The sequence below is a fragment of the Podarcis gaigeae genome (genome assembly GCF_964106915.1).
Source record: "Podarcis gaigeae genome assembly, chromosome: 11".
Classification (NCBI taxonomy): Eukaryota; Metazoa; Chordata; class Lepidosauria; order Squamata; family Lacertidae; genus Podarcis; species Podarcis gaigeae.
Window position 1 is genome coordinate 10,194,697 of NC_139687.1, and position 13,474 is coordinate 10,208,170.

A 13,474-nucleotide genomic window follows, 5' to 3' on the forward strand; every position below is an offset into this window, starting at 1 on the left:
AGTTCTGTCCTTCTTTAGCACCACATGGCTTACCATACCCAGGAGAAAGGCCTCTGGTTTCTTCAGGAAAGTATATTTAAATACTTTTTCCATCTCATTATATATCATTTCCCAGAAAGCCTTAATCCTTGGGCAGGTCCACCAGAGGTGAAAAAAAGTACTTTCATTTTCTTTACAAACCCACAAATTCTCAGTGGGATTTACGTCCAGGGAATTCCCTGGCCAATCAAGTACTTTGTCATGAATTTCTTCACCAATTTTGATGTGTGACAGGGGCTAGGTCCTGCTGCAATATCCCAGTACCATCAGAATACCTCTTTTCCAGCTCTGGAATAACTCTCTTTCGTAGAACCTCAATATATTGTGGTGAGCGCATCATTCCTTCTATTGGCTGCAGGCTTCCAACACCATAATGATCAACTGACTTTTCGTGTTTGTTTTGAGTACAAGATTATGAGTAAGATAGAAAACATGTTACAGATAGGTAGCCGTGTTGGTTTGCCATAGTCAAAACACTGTATCTGAAGAAGTGTGCATGCACACGAAAGCTCATACCAAGAACTGACTTAGTTGGTCTTTAAGGTGCTACTGGAAGGAATTTTTTTGTTTTGACTATAGAAAACATGCTTTGTTTCAATTAATTTGCACAAGGGTGTACCCTGGCTGTGGGTAAGTAAATTTCTTTCTTGGGGGAAATGAGTCCCCAGTTTCCTCCATTTTTATATGCTTATTTGTTTTGTTGTTAGTGAAGTAACAGCTATTCCAATGATATTAAAAACTCTTATGTGTAGGAGTGCCATGTGCATTCATGCGTAGGACCACATATTTTCCACAAAGCACAGTTGACAAGATGTGGCCATTGGACACAAGTTTTGGCTCCTTTCACATGTTGTGTTACCATGTGGGCTGAGTCATCACGTTTTAAATATTGCACTTAGGTTGCACTTATACATCCCAATCCAGTCTGTCTTAACATTGTTTTCATCCTGGCAAATACTGGCTAGAACATCATTGTAGTTAGGTTCACAGCTGTGCACGTATTCAACTATCACCCGTGTCTCTATGGGAGATCAACTAGTGGATAATTATTATTTTTATTCTACAGGCTGTAATATAATAAAAAGTAATCTGAAGCCTAAATGGGGAGCTCCACTGGCCGCATAAAAGGACTAATAGATAAGCAATTATTGTTCCTTTGGTCATGGGATTGTTCAGCCATATACACAGTACAACACTTTCATTTAAATACTAGTAACAGGAAATTGTAATTTGTTCCATCCATGAAATGAATGGAGCAGCCTCTCCATAGAAAAGTACCATGTTTATATCAATGCAGGGTTTGGTTTAAGGAACATCTTTTTATGAAAGAACTCCATCTCTCGTCATCATGGGGGCTCTCCAACCACCAGAGACCAACCTCTATACAACACTTATTCTTAGGTAAGATAGACAGTAAAGCCCAGTCAAAGGCAACTAAAGGGTTGTGGTGCTCATCTCTCTTTCAGGCCAAGGGAGCTGGTGTTTGTCCACAGACAGCTTTCCGGGTCATGTGGCCAGTATGACTAAACCGCTACTGGTGCATGGAGGACTGTGACAGAAGCCAGAGCGCGCAGAAACACCAATTACCTTCCCGCCGCAGTGGTACCTATTTATCTACTTGCACTGGTGTGCTTTCGAACTGCTAGGTTGGCAAAGAGCAATGGGCACTCACCCCATTGCATGGATTTGAACCGCCGACTTTCTGATCAGCAAGCCCAAGAGGCTCGGTGGTTTAGACCATAGCGCCACCCACATCCCATGTCTCTCAGATAAGAACTTGCCTACTAACTGGCTTGATCAACCAGTTTAGTAAAGTTTTATGCTGTGCTGGATATTTTTCTTGAAATGTTCTAAATTGTTGGAATAGGGATAGACACATCTGAATTGTGAAAAAAATTGCCAAAGTGTGAATAAAGCAATTTGAGGGCAATTTTCAGCTGTCTTCCTTGAGTTAATCAGTGTAGGATTTTAGGCCTTAAGGCCTAAAGACATCCCTTTTGGATGCAGTCAGGATTACTGTTGATGAATACCTGGTTGGCCAAAAGAGGGATGCATTTCAAAAGGTTTCTATGTGAGATGGAGGATTTTCAACCACATCAGAGTAACCAACTGGATATGAGCAGCAACAGCAATGAGAAGTTCAGACCACAGCACAAAGCTTCATCTACATCCGCCCCATATGTTTTGGGCCTCACACAATTTCGCCCGTCAGCAGAATGTACACCACAAACAATACATGGCTGAATGTGCACCAGATCAGCTCAGTTCAAAGGTGTAAAGAACCACACTCACTAGTATGTCGTGTGCATGTCTATGTTTTTTTACTGTTTGAAAAAGGAAGAATCATCGTATCGTCCTCAGTACTTTTAATACAAATTCTTGAAAAAATATTTTCCTCGCTTTATTTTAAAAACTGATTGTTTATTAACAGAGAGGCAATAAGTTACAAACTGGAGCAAAAAGATCTGGGGAAGGACAGGGATGGTCTGTGATGGATCAGTGCAGTTTGGTGCCACCATTTTGTAGGTTCAGTTTTCAGTGTGGCCTTTGGGAAGTGCCATTGCAGAGTGGAGGTAGGGGCTCACATGATGGAATCAGTCCGTACAAAATACAAAAACATAAGAACTTTGAACTAGCTAAGTTAGAAGCCTTCTCTCCGACACACCAGTTTTCTATTGCAGATTATTATTATGATTATTATTTCGTATGGAGAACTTTCGATCATGTAAGCATCAACCATAGTCTGAAATGGTACAGTCAAAACACAGCTTTACAAACCTCAGTGTGAATTTGGCCATCTATATTGATAAATGAAGACGCAAAAGAGCAGGTGCTGCTGCTTCGCTTCTTCTGAATTTGTAGGTGTCATATAGGCAAATTCTGAACCTTGAGCCCACCTGACAGATTTGTGCACATGCAGAAATATCCAAGAAAACCTTGGGAGATGAAGAGGAGAAAATGGCTATTGGGACACATCTGATAATTTGACAAGGCATTTATAGAAAAGCCTTTCTCAGCATGTAGTGACATTCCCCAGGTCAACCTAGAACATTATTTACAGTCTTTCCATTAACGTATGCCCAAAGGTAACAGGCACTTCTAGTTTCACCTGGGCCCATTTAAATGAGTTCATCTTTTAGATCTGGCCTGTAACATATGCATACATAGGTAGACATATGCGCTTGTGAACTCTGGCTTTCAAAATATGAATGGGCATTAGCTTCCTGTAAGAAACTGTTATTTTACACTATACAGCTATAGACAAATAAGCATTCAATCAAACTAGATCTTCTAAACTCCTTCAGATAAAACCAAAAAGGTATCCTTCCCCCCCCCCAACAGTTTGTGATATCCTTTAGACTTTCTTTCTTTCTTTCTTTCTTTCTTTCTTTCTTTCTTTCTTTCTTTCTTTCTTTCTTCTTTCCTTTAAATCTATACTCTCTGGCACAAGATGTAGGGACTCTCCTGGTACATTTTCTTTCCTTTATGAAAAGTACCCAAAACAATGTAATCCCATACATGTCTACTTAGATTTTTTAAAAGGCTTTACTTCCAGGTCAGTGTTTATAGGATTTCCACCAAAGGAATATTTGCAGTACAATCCTACACATATCAACTCAAAAGTAAGTCCCATTGAATCCAATGTGGCTTACTGCCTGGTAGGTGGATTTAGGATTGCAGCTTTAAATAACCATTCCTTAAGACATAAAAATGATTTTAAAAAAAATGACATGAACTTCAGATATATAAGAGATCAGAGGGAAATGATGTAGTAAATCAAGTGTAGATTTTCATCTTATTCACAGTTGAGGTTTTTTTTTACAAAGAATAATGTAGAAGGTGCCTTTGAAAGTTGGTAAAATGGCAGCAACAATTTTAAGTGCCTGGCCTTTAAGGGACAACAATCTGATTGGATATTTTTAGTGACAGATTCTCACTCTCAGGGGGGAAAGTGTGTTTGTGTGAGAGAGACTGAGAGTGAAAGAGATTGATTTAACACAATTTAGTCACAGCAGCAATATAATAACCTTGAATGAATGCTTCTGGAAACAATGAGGAACCTAAGCTCATTCCCTAAAATGAATGGACCTGGGGCTGGCACAATGGTCTGAGTTCTTTGGACATGTAAGAGAAGTGGGTCCAAGCAAAATGTAATAATAATAGCAAAACGGAAGCATGAATGACATCAAGGTGGCAGGATGATAATCAAAGAAATAAGATCAGAGTTAACCATCTAGCTGATATGTTTGGCTGCAAGTGTTCTAGCACATTCAAGTATCATGAATTAATTGTATATGTTGGATATGGGACAATTCTAGAGAAGCAACAGATGCATCAACAAGAACTTCAGCCTTGGAGAAAAGGGTAATGTTAGTCTGTTGCAGCAAAAGCATATGGCAATTTCAAAATGAGTAACACATTTTGATTGTGGCGTGTTTTTGTCATGCATCTGATGAAGCTGAATCTGGCCAGAAAAATCTTTTGCCACAATGTGTTTGTTAAAGGTGGATATAGGCTTAAAGTTGATATATTGATATGAATGGGATTTAAGGTGTCATTTCTCTGTTAGCTGTGAGTTCTCCTCCCACACCATTGGCTGAGCTGCTGTGATGTCATAATTTCATAAATGACTGGTCAGTAAAACCATCAGAGCAGCTTCTGTGAAGGATATGAAAAGGCTGTTTGGTTGGGAGAGAAAATTTGGGGCAGGTCGGTGGGTTACAAGGAGTCCTGTGTTGCTGCTGGGAAGAGCAAAACAAAACAAAATGAGTTCTGTTAAAGGAGAAAGGTGGAATTTGAGAAGCTGAATGGGACAGGGGCCTAGGGTATGAAATCCCAGACGAGAAGACACGGAAGGATATAGAAAAAGGGCACAGTTGACTTAGAAGCTCTTTCACTCTCTCTGTGTGTGCTCACGCACAATGCTCAGGACAGAAAAGAACAGAAAAAGCACCCTCATCTTAAGTAGGACTGAGGAAAACCACACACAGGGCTGAAATGTTAGTGGATAGGCAATGGCACTTTGGAATCTGGGGAAATTGTGACCAATGAGGTGTTGATGAAGGGCCTGCATTTCAGGTTTATTCCAACAAACTGGATTTTTTTTGGGGGGGTGCAAGTATTCAGCTTTGATATAAATTAATTTCAGAATTAGGAACATGATACCCACATAAAAGTTCCAAGAAAAACACAAACCACCTTCAGCTATTTTTTTTTTTTTGGAAATGTTCTTCAATGTTTATGCATTCAAGAACTCAACCAATTGTTTGGCTTTCTGTCATGTATCTCATGGTAAGTAAGCCCATTTAGGGGCAACCTGGGAGTTCATAATGATGAATACTGCACAGAAGAGCAAGTCCAGACCACATATACTATTGTAGTTAAGATTGCTAGTGTACAGACTTTGGGACAGGGCAAGATGAAGAGAGAACGGTCTAAAATTTGGGGACTGCTGAGGGAGTCAATAAGTTACTACAGGTCAGTACCTTGCTTTCTATGCATAATGCTTAACTGTTAACCCATATTCTGTTAATTTTGTATAATGAAATTTCATTCACACATATCACTAGTGACATAGGAGCTGTTCAACCTTAGGAGCTTGCATACTAATGAGATTTGCACCTGACTACTGGCCTCACATGCCAATGGCCCCTTCCCATCCAATTTTTCTTTTCTGGGAGAAGGGCAGTCAAGTGATTGTTGTAAGGTGCCATGAAACTCAAACTGGGGACTCTTGTCAGCTGGGTCTAGGGCCAACCCTGTGTCATTAGGGCAACTCTCATAATGACATAGTTATTAGCTTGTTTTTGCTGTGTTGCAGATCTATAAAATGGCTAGAGGTGGTACTCATCAGCTCAAATGAACCAGGTGATTTAAGGAACCGACAGATGTCTAACTGGCTCTGTATAATGTTGATCCAAGGCTGGTTCCTTAATCTGAACAACTCATGGTTGTGAGTGGCCACACAGAGTGTCCTGCCTTGTCTGCTCCACAACCTGATGTCAACAGCATCTTAGATCATGTAACTGGCTTCATCTGGACTCACAGTTGCTGCATTTTATATTTTACCTGTAATACCTCTGGTCTGTATCATTTGCCTCTGACTGCTGGCACTGGCAGTGGCCCTGTCTGCAAGTTTCCAGTATTCAGACACATATTGCTCCAATCTGGGATTTTACCATAGTGATGGAGTTTCCAACAGTGCTAGCAGAATTAGCAACTACAACCTTGGTCTCTAAAGAATCTGAAATCTTCCTAACACAGCTTTCAGATAATGAAAGGCTTGAAATATTCGCTCTTTCTCTCTCTCCTAAATAAATTCTAGAACCTTGCTCGCCTTTTGTGGTTACCATGTTTTTGTAAAAAATAATAATAATAATGCACGGAAGGTTGTAACCTGCTGCTACCAATACAACCTGCCTGCAGATATAGGTCAAAAGATATTGTTACAACATACAGGCATGCTATTACTCAGAGTTAAGCTCTGGCTTCTTAGACAATGAAATTTCATTCAGTTGAGACACTGAAAAATCAACTCAGCATGGGTTACAACCAAGCTGACACTCACAGTTTGTTATGAGATCACTACTCATCAAGCAAGGTTTGCCAGAATGGCACCCATGGGCACTAGTGTGCCTGCCAGTATCTTCTATGGCAACTGTGAATGGTCACAATAATTATCCCTCAAAATCCACAATACACAAGCGATGGACTGCTCTTGCTGCTCAGTTCGTGTTTGCACTGGCTCAGCCTTCTCCTCTTTGAATACACCCCCTTAAATACCCCCCCCCATTTCATTGGATCTCCATCGTGACATCTGCTCTGAACAGAGAAGATGTGCAAATAACTTCTCCATTAGATTGGGTGTGGAGGCAGCTAATATAGCTGCCTTTCTTCACCACAGATGGGGTGGTTGATGGGAGGAAAACATGAACACACCATTTTGTGGTCCAGCCTTTTTTAACTTCTCCTTGGGTTGTGGTAGCCATTATGTCATTAACACACACACACACCCATTTTGAGACAAGCTAAACCATTCACAGCAGCCATTTTGTGACTGGCACCCATGGCACTTTATCAAATTGTCACACGTGCCCACTGGCCGCCCCAAAATTTGGCAACCCCTGCTGTAGATGAACTGTGTTCTATGTTCAGTCTCAGTATTCCTCAGAGAGTAATACACATTGACTTGGGGGCAAAAATGATGCAGAAGACAGCATGGGGTTGTGTTTTGTGTGTGTGCATCTTAAACTACAAACGCTGGAACTGGTCAGCCATGAATGGAAACAACATATTCAATATCAGTAATTTGAGCTGATTACTGGAAAGTAAGTATTATATCAGGTTTGAAATCCAATACAGACGTAGGCACTCTCAGACAATATTAATTCAACGGTCTCAATTAACTGTGCTGAACTCTGTTTTGGATTGTAACCCAAATGGTTAAAAGAAAACATTACAGTTCATTTGAACAACAAACCTGAAGAGCTGGGGTAGGGGGTAAGTGGAAAGGAGGGGAGGGGAGGGAGAAACAAAACTGTGTTACGATTTCCCCCATTCAAAGCCCATGTTCAGAATGCACGTTAAAACTTCCGTTCTAGAAAGTCACAGCAGAACAGCCGAAAACTACCAACAATGAAATTGGTTACAATATCTAATTCACTGTTACATAAAATGCATTTACGTTATAATAGCTAAGGAATGCATGTCATTTAAAGAGGCCTCCCATCGCAATCAGTGAAACTGAACATACGCAGTTTAATAGGTTTCAGAGCCATTTTGCTTGTCCTTCGAGTGCAACAGCGTTTTAATTTTTATTTTTGTCCGTTGAGAGCCCCTGGCTTAGCAAGGAAGTCACATCATTGATATTATTAATAAACTATATCATAAATGTGAATCAGAAGAAGTACTCCTTTTGACTTTCGTTGACTGTGTTTTGCATGCTGAGTTCACTTTTCAGGGCAGTCTCGGCACTGTCCTCCTTTTCTGATCCTTTCACCTCCTTTTTTTTATACACACTCTTTTTTTTATAAATCCGTACAGCTATGGCAGCAATGCAAAGCAGGATGAATATCACAACAGCTATCACACCTGGGGGAGAAAGCAAAGAACAAAGTGAGAAGTCATGTTACATCAGTAATAAAAATAAGGACTTTTAATAATTTCTGCAGCCCTCCTTAGTGCATGAAGCGTTTTTTATCCCCACTGCAAACCTGCGAGGTCACTTAAGCTGAAGAAAGAACTTGCCCAAGGTCAACTAGTGACCTCAGTGGGGTCTGAACCAGGAATCTTCAGTTATGCCAGCTGTCCCACAACAAAAGATGACTAGCAAAAAAAGCATATTTTGCTGTTGAGAATCAAGCCGTCATTCACAGCTAGATAGTGAAGGCATTATTATAACAGACCTTACTATAAATTGATATGGCTTCCTGTTATTGGGAGCACCTGCACTCTGAGAACGGTCGCTTGTTCTTTTGCTGCGTTCATTAAACAGTTCTGTTAGTGGTAAGAGACTGCTTTCTCTTTGTACTGCTTATCTACGGTCAAGGGGGGAGGGAGCTGAGCCCCTGAAGCCTGACAATGCTTCACCCAGTCCTAATATGCTCCATCCTGTCCTATTCATCGCTATGGGATTGGTGTTAGGTTTCTGTTTATGCCACTGTGCAGTTCTTGGTGGAGGTAATGTTGATTTAGTGTAGCTTAATTCCTGCATTTCAGCTCCTGAAGAAGTCCGTCCTGGTTTGTCCTCACTTCAGATGAGCAACAATGCCTTTCCTTCCTTCCTTCCTTCCTTCCTTCCTTCCTTCCTTCCTTCCTTCCTTCCTCACAAATCCTGCTAGGTTATGAAACCTGGAAGACTGTACAGGGAAGCAAAAGCTGGGAGAACTATACACAATTGATTTTTAGCCAGTCAGCTGCATAGAACACATGTTTCAGGAGTCTAATCCCATCTAAATGTCACAACTGATATTGTTTAGAATGAGAAATAAAGCAATATATGTTTACGGTTGCCCAATGATTGGCAGTTTAGCCATCATTATTTGGAACAATGTGCTTTAATATACGTTATCGTCTTTATGTAAGCCAGGGATGGAGAACCTGGAATCCAGACTTCCATCATCTAGATGGCCACAGGTACCCCATTCCTGCTCCAAACTTTGTTTTTCTTCCATTTGAGTCGCCAGGCTGCTAGAAGTGCATTCATGCCAACCAAAGCACCTTAAAATGACAGTGGGAGATGACTTCCATATGAAACACAGGTATATTTCTAAGACCTCATTCATGCTTGTGTGCACTGTGCATCTGTTTTCTATATTTGATGACTAGCGGCACACTGTGTGAACTAATTTAAATATTAGAAGCTTCTTGTTTCTCTAATCCTCTTAGTTTACTGTTACAAATATATTAATAAATTACTGATGAATAGTTCACACACCTCTTACTTTGGAAAACACTGTTTGGGGTTGACGTGAGGCAATACAGTTATCCTGCTTGTGATGTGATATTTGTGATGGCCAACTCATATCCTGCAAGTAACACTGACATCTTGAAATCAACAAGAGATGTAGAAGTCAAACCAATTACCAATTATTTTGGCAAATCTTTGACAGAATATTTGGGTAATCCCTGCGTTAAGTCAGGACAACAGAAAAGCACTTTGATTACCCTTGAAACCAAATATGCATCTGCTTACTAGGCTATAAATTTACTCTAATCAGGAACGACAACAGTTTAGGTATATTTATGCTCACTATACTATTGGCAACAGTTTAAAATTGATGTACATATGTGCAGTCCTACCCGGCACAAAATGTTCCACAGAATGTCAAGAACATAATTTATAAGGTGTAACGTTCAAAAAGAAAGAACAATGAGAACATAATTATAAATGTTCCAGTCAGGGTTTTTTTTTACACCTTAATTACTATTATCAGTTCATTTAATATTTCAGGAGATGAAATGGCATTTAGGGTTTTTCCCCTCCAATGTTAGTAGTTCTAACATTTTCACAGCATAGGTGATGTAACTGATGTGTACAGTTCATAGCAGCAAATGAAGCAGTTGGCTGGACTGAAATAACTGTGGGACAATGCGACACACCCTGTTTTTGAAGGCAGGCTCTTATATTATAGTTTACTGCAATAGGGAATGGTGATTGGTAGTGGGGAGCTAACCCCAGGTAGGAGCAAAAAGAATTGTAGTGACAAAGCATCACAGTCCTCCAAGCTACAAACATTTGAGAAAGGTTAAAGGAAAGTTAAGCACCTGGATGAATTAGATGGATTAGATTGGCCAGGGCACCCTTTACACAATGAGTACCCCACAAGGATTTGTATTGAGACATGTGCTATTTAACATGAAGAAATGATCTGCAGTCAGTTAGGTGGGCAAATCATTATTATCTGAAAACTCAATCAGTCTATGCAAAGTTCCAACAGACTCTCACCAAATTTGCCAAAACTGCAAGTAAGCTTTTAAAGCAAGTAAAGTATAATGCGATGGACATTGGAAATGAAGAATAAGAAGATAATGATATCCTAACTCTTCAGGAAAGAGATGTTTGGTCATGATAGGCAGTTCAGTGGAAATATCAGCTCAGTGCGCAGTGGTGTTAGGAAGGCAAAATCCATGTTAGGGTTGATTAGAAAAAGAATGGAAAATGAAACAGGCAGCATCATGCTGCCTAGGTATAAATCTATGGCAAGACCAATAATATTATGTATAATTTTGGTAGCCCAATCTCTAAAAGAAGATCAGAGAGTTGCAAAAGGTAGAGCAAGAACGAATGAACAAATCTAACCAAATTGATCAAGGAGTTGGAAAAACCCCAAATGAGGGAGGAACTGTTGCCTTTATGTCTGGCTTGTGGACACTCCAAAAACAAACAAATTCTTGGCAGGAACAAAGGAAAAGTAAGCCTTTCCCTATGTTCCTGCAACCTTCTTTGTTCATATGTGAAAATATTTCAAATTCAGCCATGTGAAACAGCAATGACTGGCCTAACATTTAAGCAGAAGACATGAGGCTTTTATCATCTGGAGTTCAACTTGCTTTAAGGCAATGATTAATGTAGATAATAAGTCCTTAACGAGGTACCTAATGATTAGAGGATGCCATCATTTCAGCTGCAGCAGCTGTATAGGTGAGCGCATATTCTTGTTTTAGCAAAATATCCTTTTCACCTTTTCCAATCCTAAATGCTCAAGCTCTCAATGGGAATTGGTAGTTTTCCGTTCCACTAAATTCCTCAAGTCTGTCACTTATCGGTGGTTTCCAACGACCTTACCAAAAAACAACAAACCCGCTATTCGTAAGTTAAACAGAGGTTATCAAAGATAACAGTTGGTTTCTATTCTTTCTTCTCTATCCTTTAAAAAAACCACACCACACAACTTAATGGAAATTGGATGGTTGAATTATATTGTAGAGAAACCATTTGTAGGGGGGAAGAATGCTTTTCCTTCACCCCTGTTCCCAGGGGAAAATAATGCCATCAGAAAACTCTGAGTCTCATAGAATAACTCCTTAAAAATAATCACTGAAGCTTACAGATTTATACTTGCTCGTACACTAGTCATAGAAACTGAAATCCTCTTGAGAACTCTGAGTCCCCAAACACATATTGTTCAGGCATTCTTGACTTTTCTTCCTTCTTTCTGAACAGATAAAAATAGTCAGTTTCCTAGAGGTTCCAAAGAATGAAATTTGACCAGATTTTGTGACTTCCAGTCCTCTATCTCAGCTGCAGGGCCATGCTCATCTTTTAGCCTGTCCTAATATTTACCACTTTATTAACCATCTAATTAAAGTGAATTATTTTCATTTTATTTGATTTGGCATGGTTAGATAATCTAACATCAAATAATTCTAGTTTCCTTTGGGTTTGTAAAACCCTTTGCAGACATTCAGTGAACTAATAGAGGGACGACCATCATTTGCACCCAGCATCAGCTATGGCCATAGCTGTCAACTTTTCCCTTTTCTTGTGAGGAATCCTATTCGGAATAATGGTATTTCCCTTTTAAAAAGGGGAAAGTTGACAGCTATAGGTATGGCCCCCTTTCCTACTTTTGGAGTAAACGGAAGTGAAGCCTGCTCTAATGCGGTCCACTTCTCTTGTCCTGCCTCCAAGCCACCATGGATAGGTCAAATTTGAATTTTTTGGTTTGGTGGGAACCCCAGCAAGCCCCGCGGCAACCAAAGGGGCAGAGCAATGGCCAGCAGAGCAGTGTGGCTTCAAGAGGACGGTGGGGCTGTGTGTTGGGCCACAAACCTCGCCCACTGCCAGACCCGGTAAGCAGTCATTGCAGACATCCAGTGAACTAATGGAGGGAGGGCAATCATGATTGTGTCCATAGCCTCACCTTCTGTGTTCACCAGGTGTTTGTGCAGATCCTATGCACATACAGTTTGCAGATATCCAGACCATGGGGATGAAGCCTACACACACACACACACACACATGCACGCGCACACACACAGACGCTTTCTCTCTCTCTCTCTCTCTCATATAGTTATGCACGCATTCACTGAACATTTGAAAAGGGCTACTGTCAATGTAATAAGAGACATATGAAGGGCTCAGAAAAGGTCCTAGTGGAATTCTGTAAGTCAAATAGGAAAGGTGTTATGGATATAAATGTGGCAGTGGGGGGAATTATCTTATATCCTAGTAGTCCAACTGAACTATATTCTGACCAACAGCCAGGAGTCAGAGTGGTTGCATCACCTGAAATTAACTGTAAAAAAGGTAAAGAACCCATCACAGTTAAGTCCAGTCACAAACGACTCTGGGGTTGCGGCGCTCATCTCGCTTTACTGGCCAAGGGAGCCGACATTTGTCCGCACACAGTTTTTCCAGGTCATGTGGCCAGAATGACTAAGCCGCTTCTGGTGAAACCAGAGCAGCGCACGGAAATGCTGTTTACCTTCCCACCGTTTACCTATTTATCTACTTGCACTTTGATGTGCTTTCAAACTGCTAGGTTGGCAGGAGCTGGGACCGAACAACGGGAGCTCACCCCGTCATAGGGATTTGAACCGCCGACCTTTCAATTGGCAAGCCCTAGGCTCAGTGGTTTAGACCACAGCACCACCCGTGTCCCGGAAATTAACTGTACACAGACTTAAATGGGTTTTGGAGCATGCTTCTCAAATTGTCAGGATTAAGCCATCTATAATGTATTCAAAAGGGACGCGGGTGGCGCTGTGGTCTAAACCACTGAGCCTAGGGCTTGCCGATCAGAAGGTCAGCGGTTCGAATTCCCGTGACGGGGTGAGCTCCCGTTGTTCGGTCCCAGCTCCTGCCCACCTAGCAGTTCGAAAGCATGTCAAAGTGCAAGTAGATAAAATAGGTACCACTCCAGTGGGAAGGTAAACGTCGTTTCCGTGCACTGCTCTGGTTCACCAGAAGCGGCTTAGTCATGATGGCCAC

At 40.8% G+C, this 13,474-nt stretch overlaps 1 protein-coding gene across 8 annotated transcripts in view; it reads right to left on the minus strand.

The window, feature by feature from the left end:
• Positions 1-7,587: 7,587 nt before the first annotated feature.
• CNTNAP4 (contactin associated protein family member 4) overlaps positions 7,588-13,474 on the minus strand; it is a 361,367-nt gene continuing 355,480 nt past the window's right edge. For 6 of the 8 annotated variants that reach the window (XM_083701909.1, XM_083701906.1, XM_083701904.1 and 3 more), the window contains one exon: positions 7,588-8,130. In XM_083701909.1, the coding sequence (XP_083558035.1) occupies positions 7,937-8,130 (194 nt within the window). In that variant the 3' untranslated portion in view covers positions 7,588-7,936. Of the gene's footprint in view, positions 8,898-9,475; positions 9,667-11,136; positions 11,322-13,474 lie in introns of all 8 variants that reach the window. The other 2 variants (XR_014555948.1, XM_083701910.1) reach the window with 2 other exon arrangements.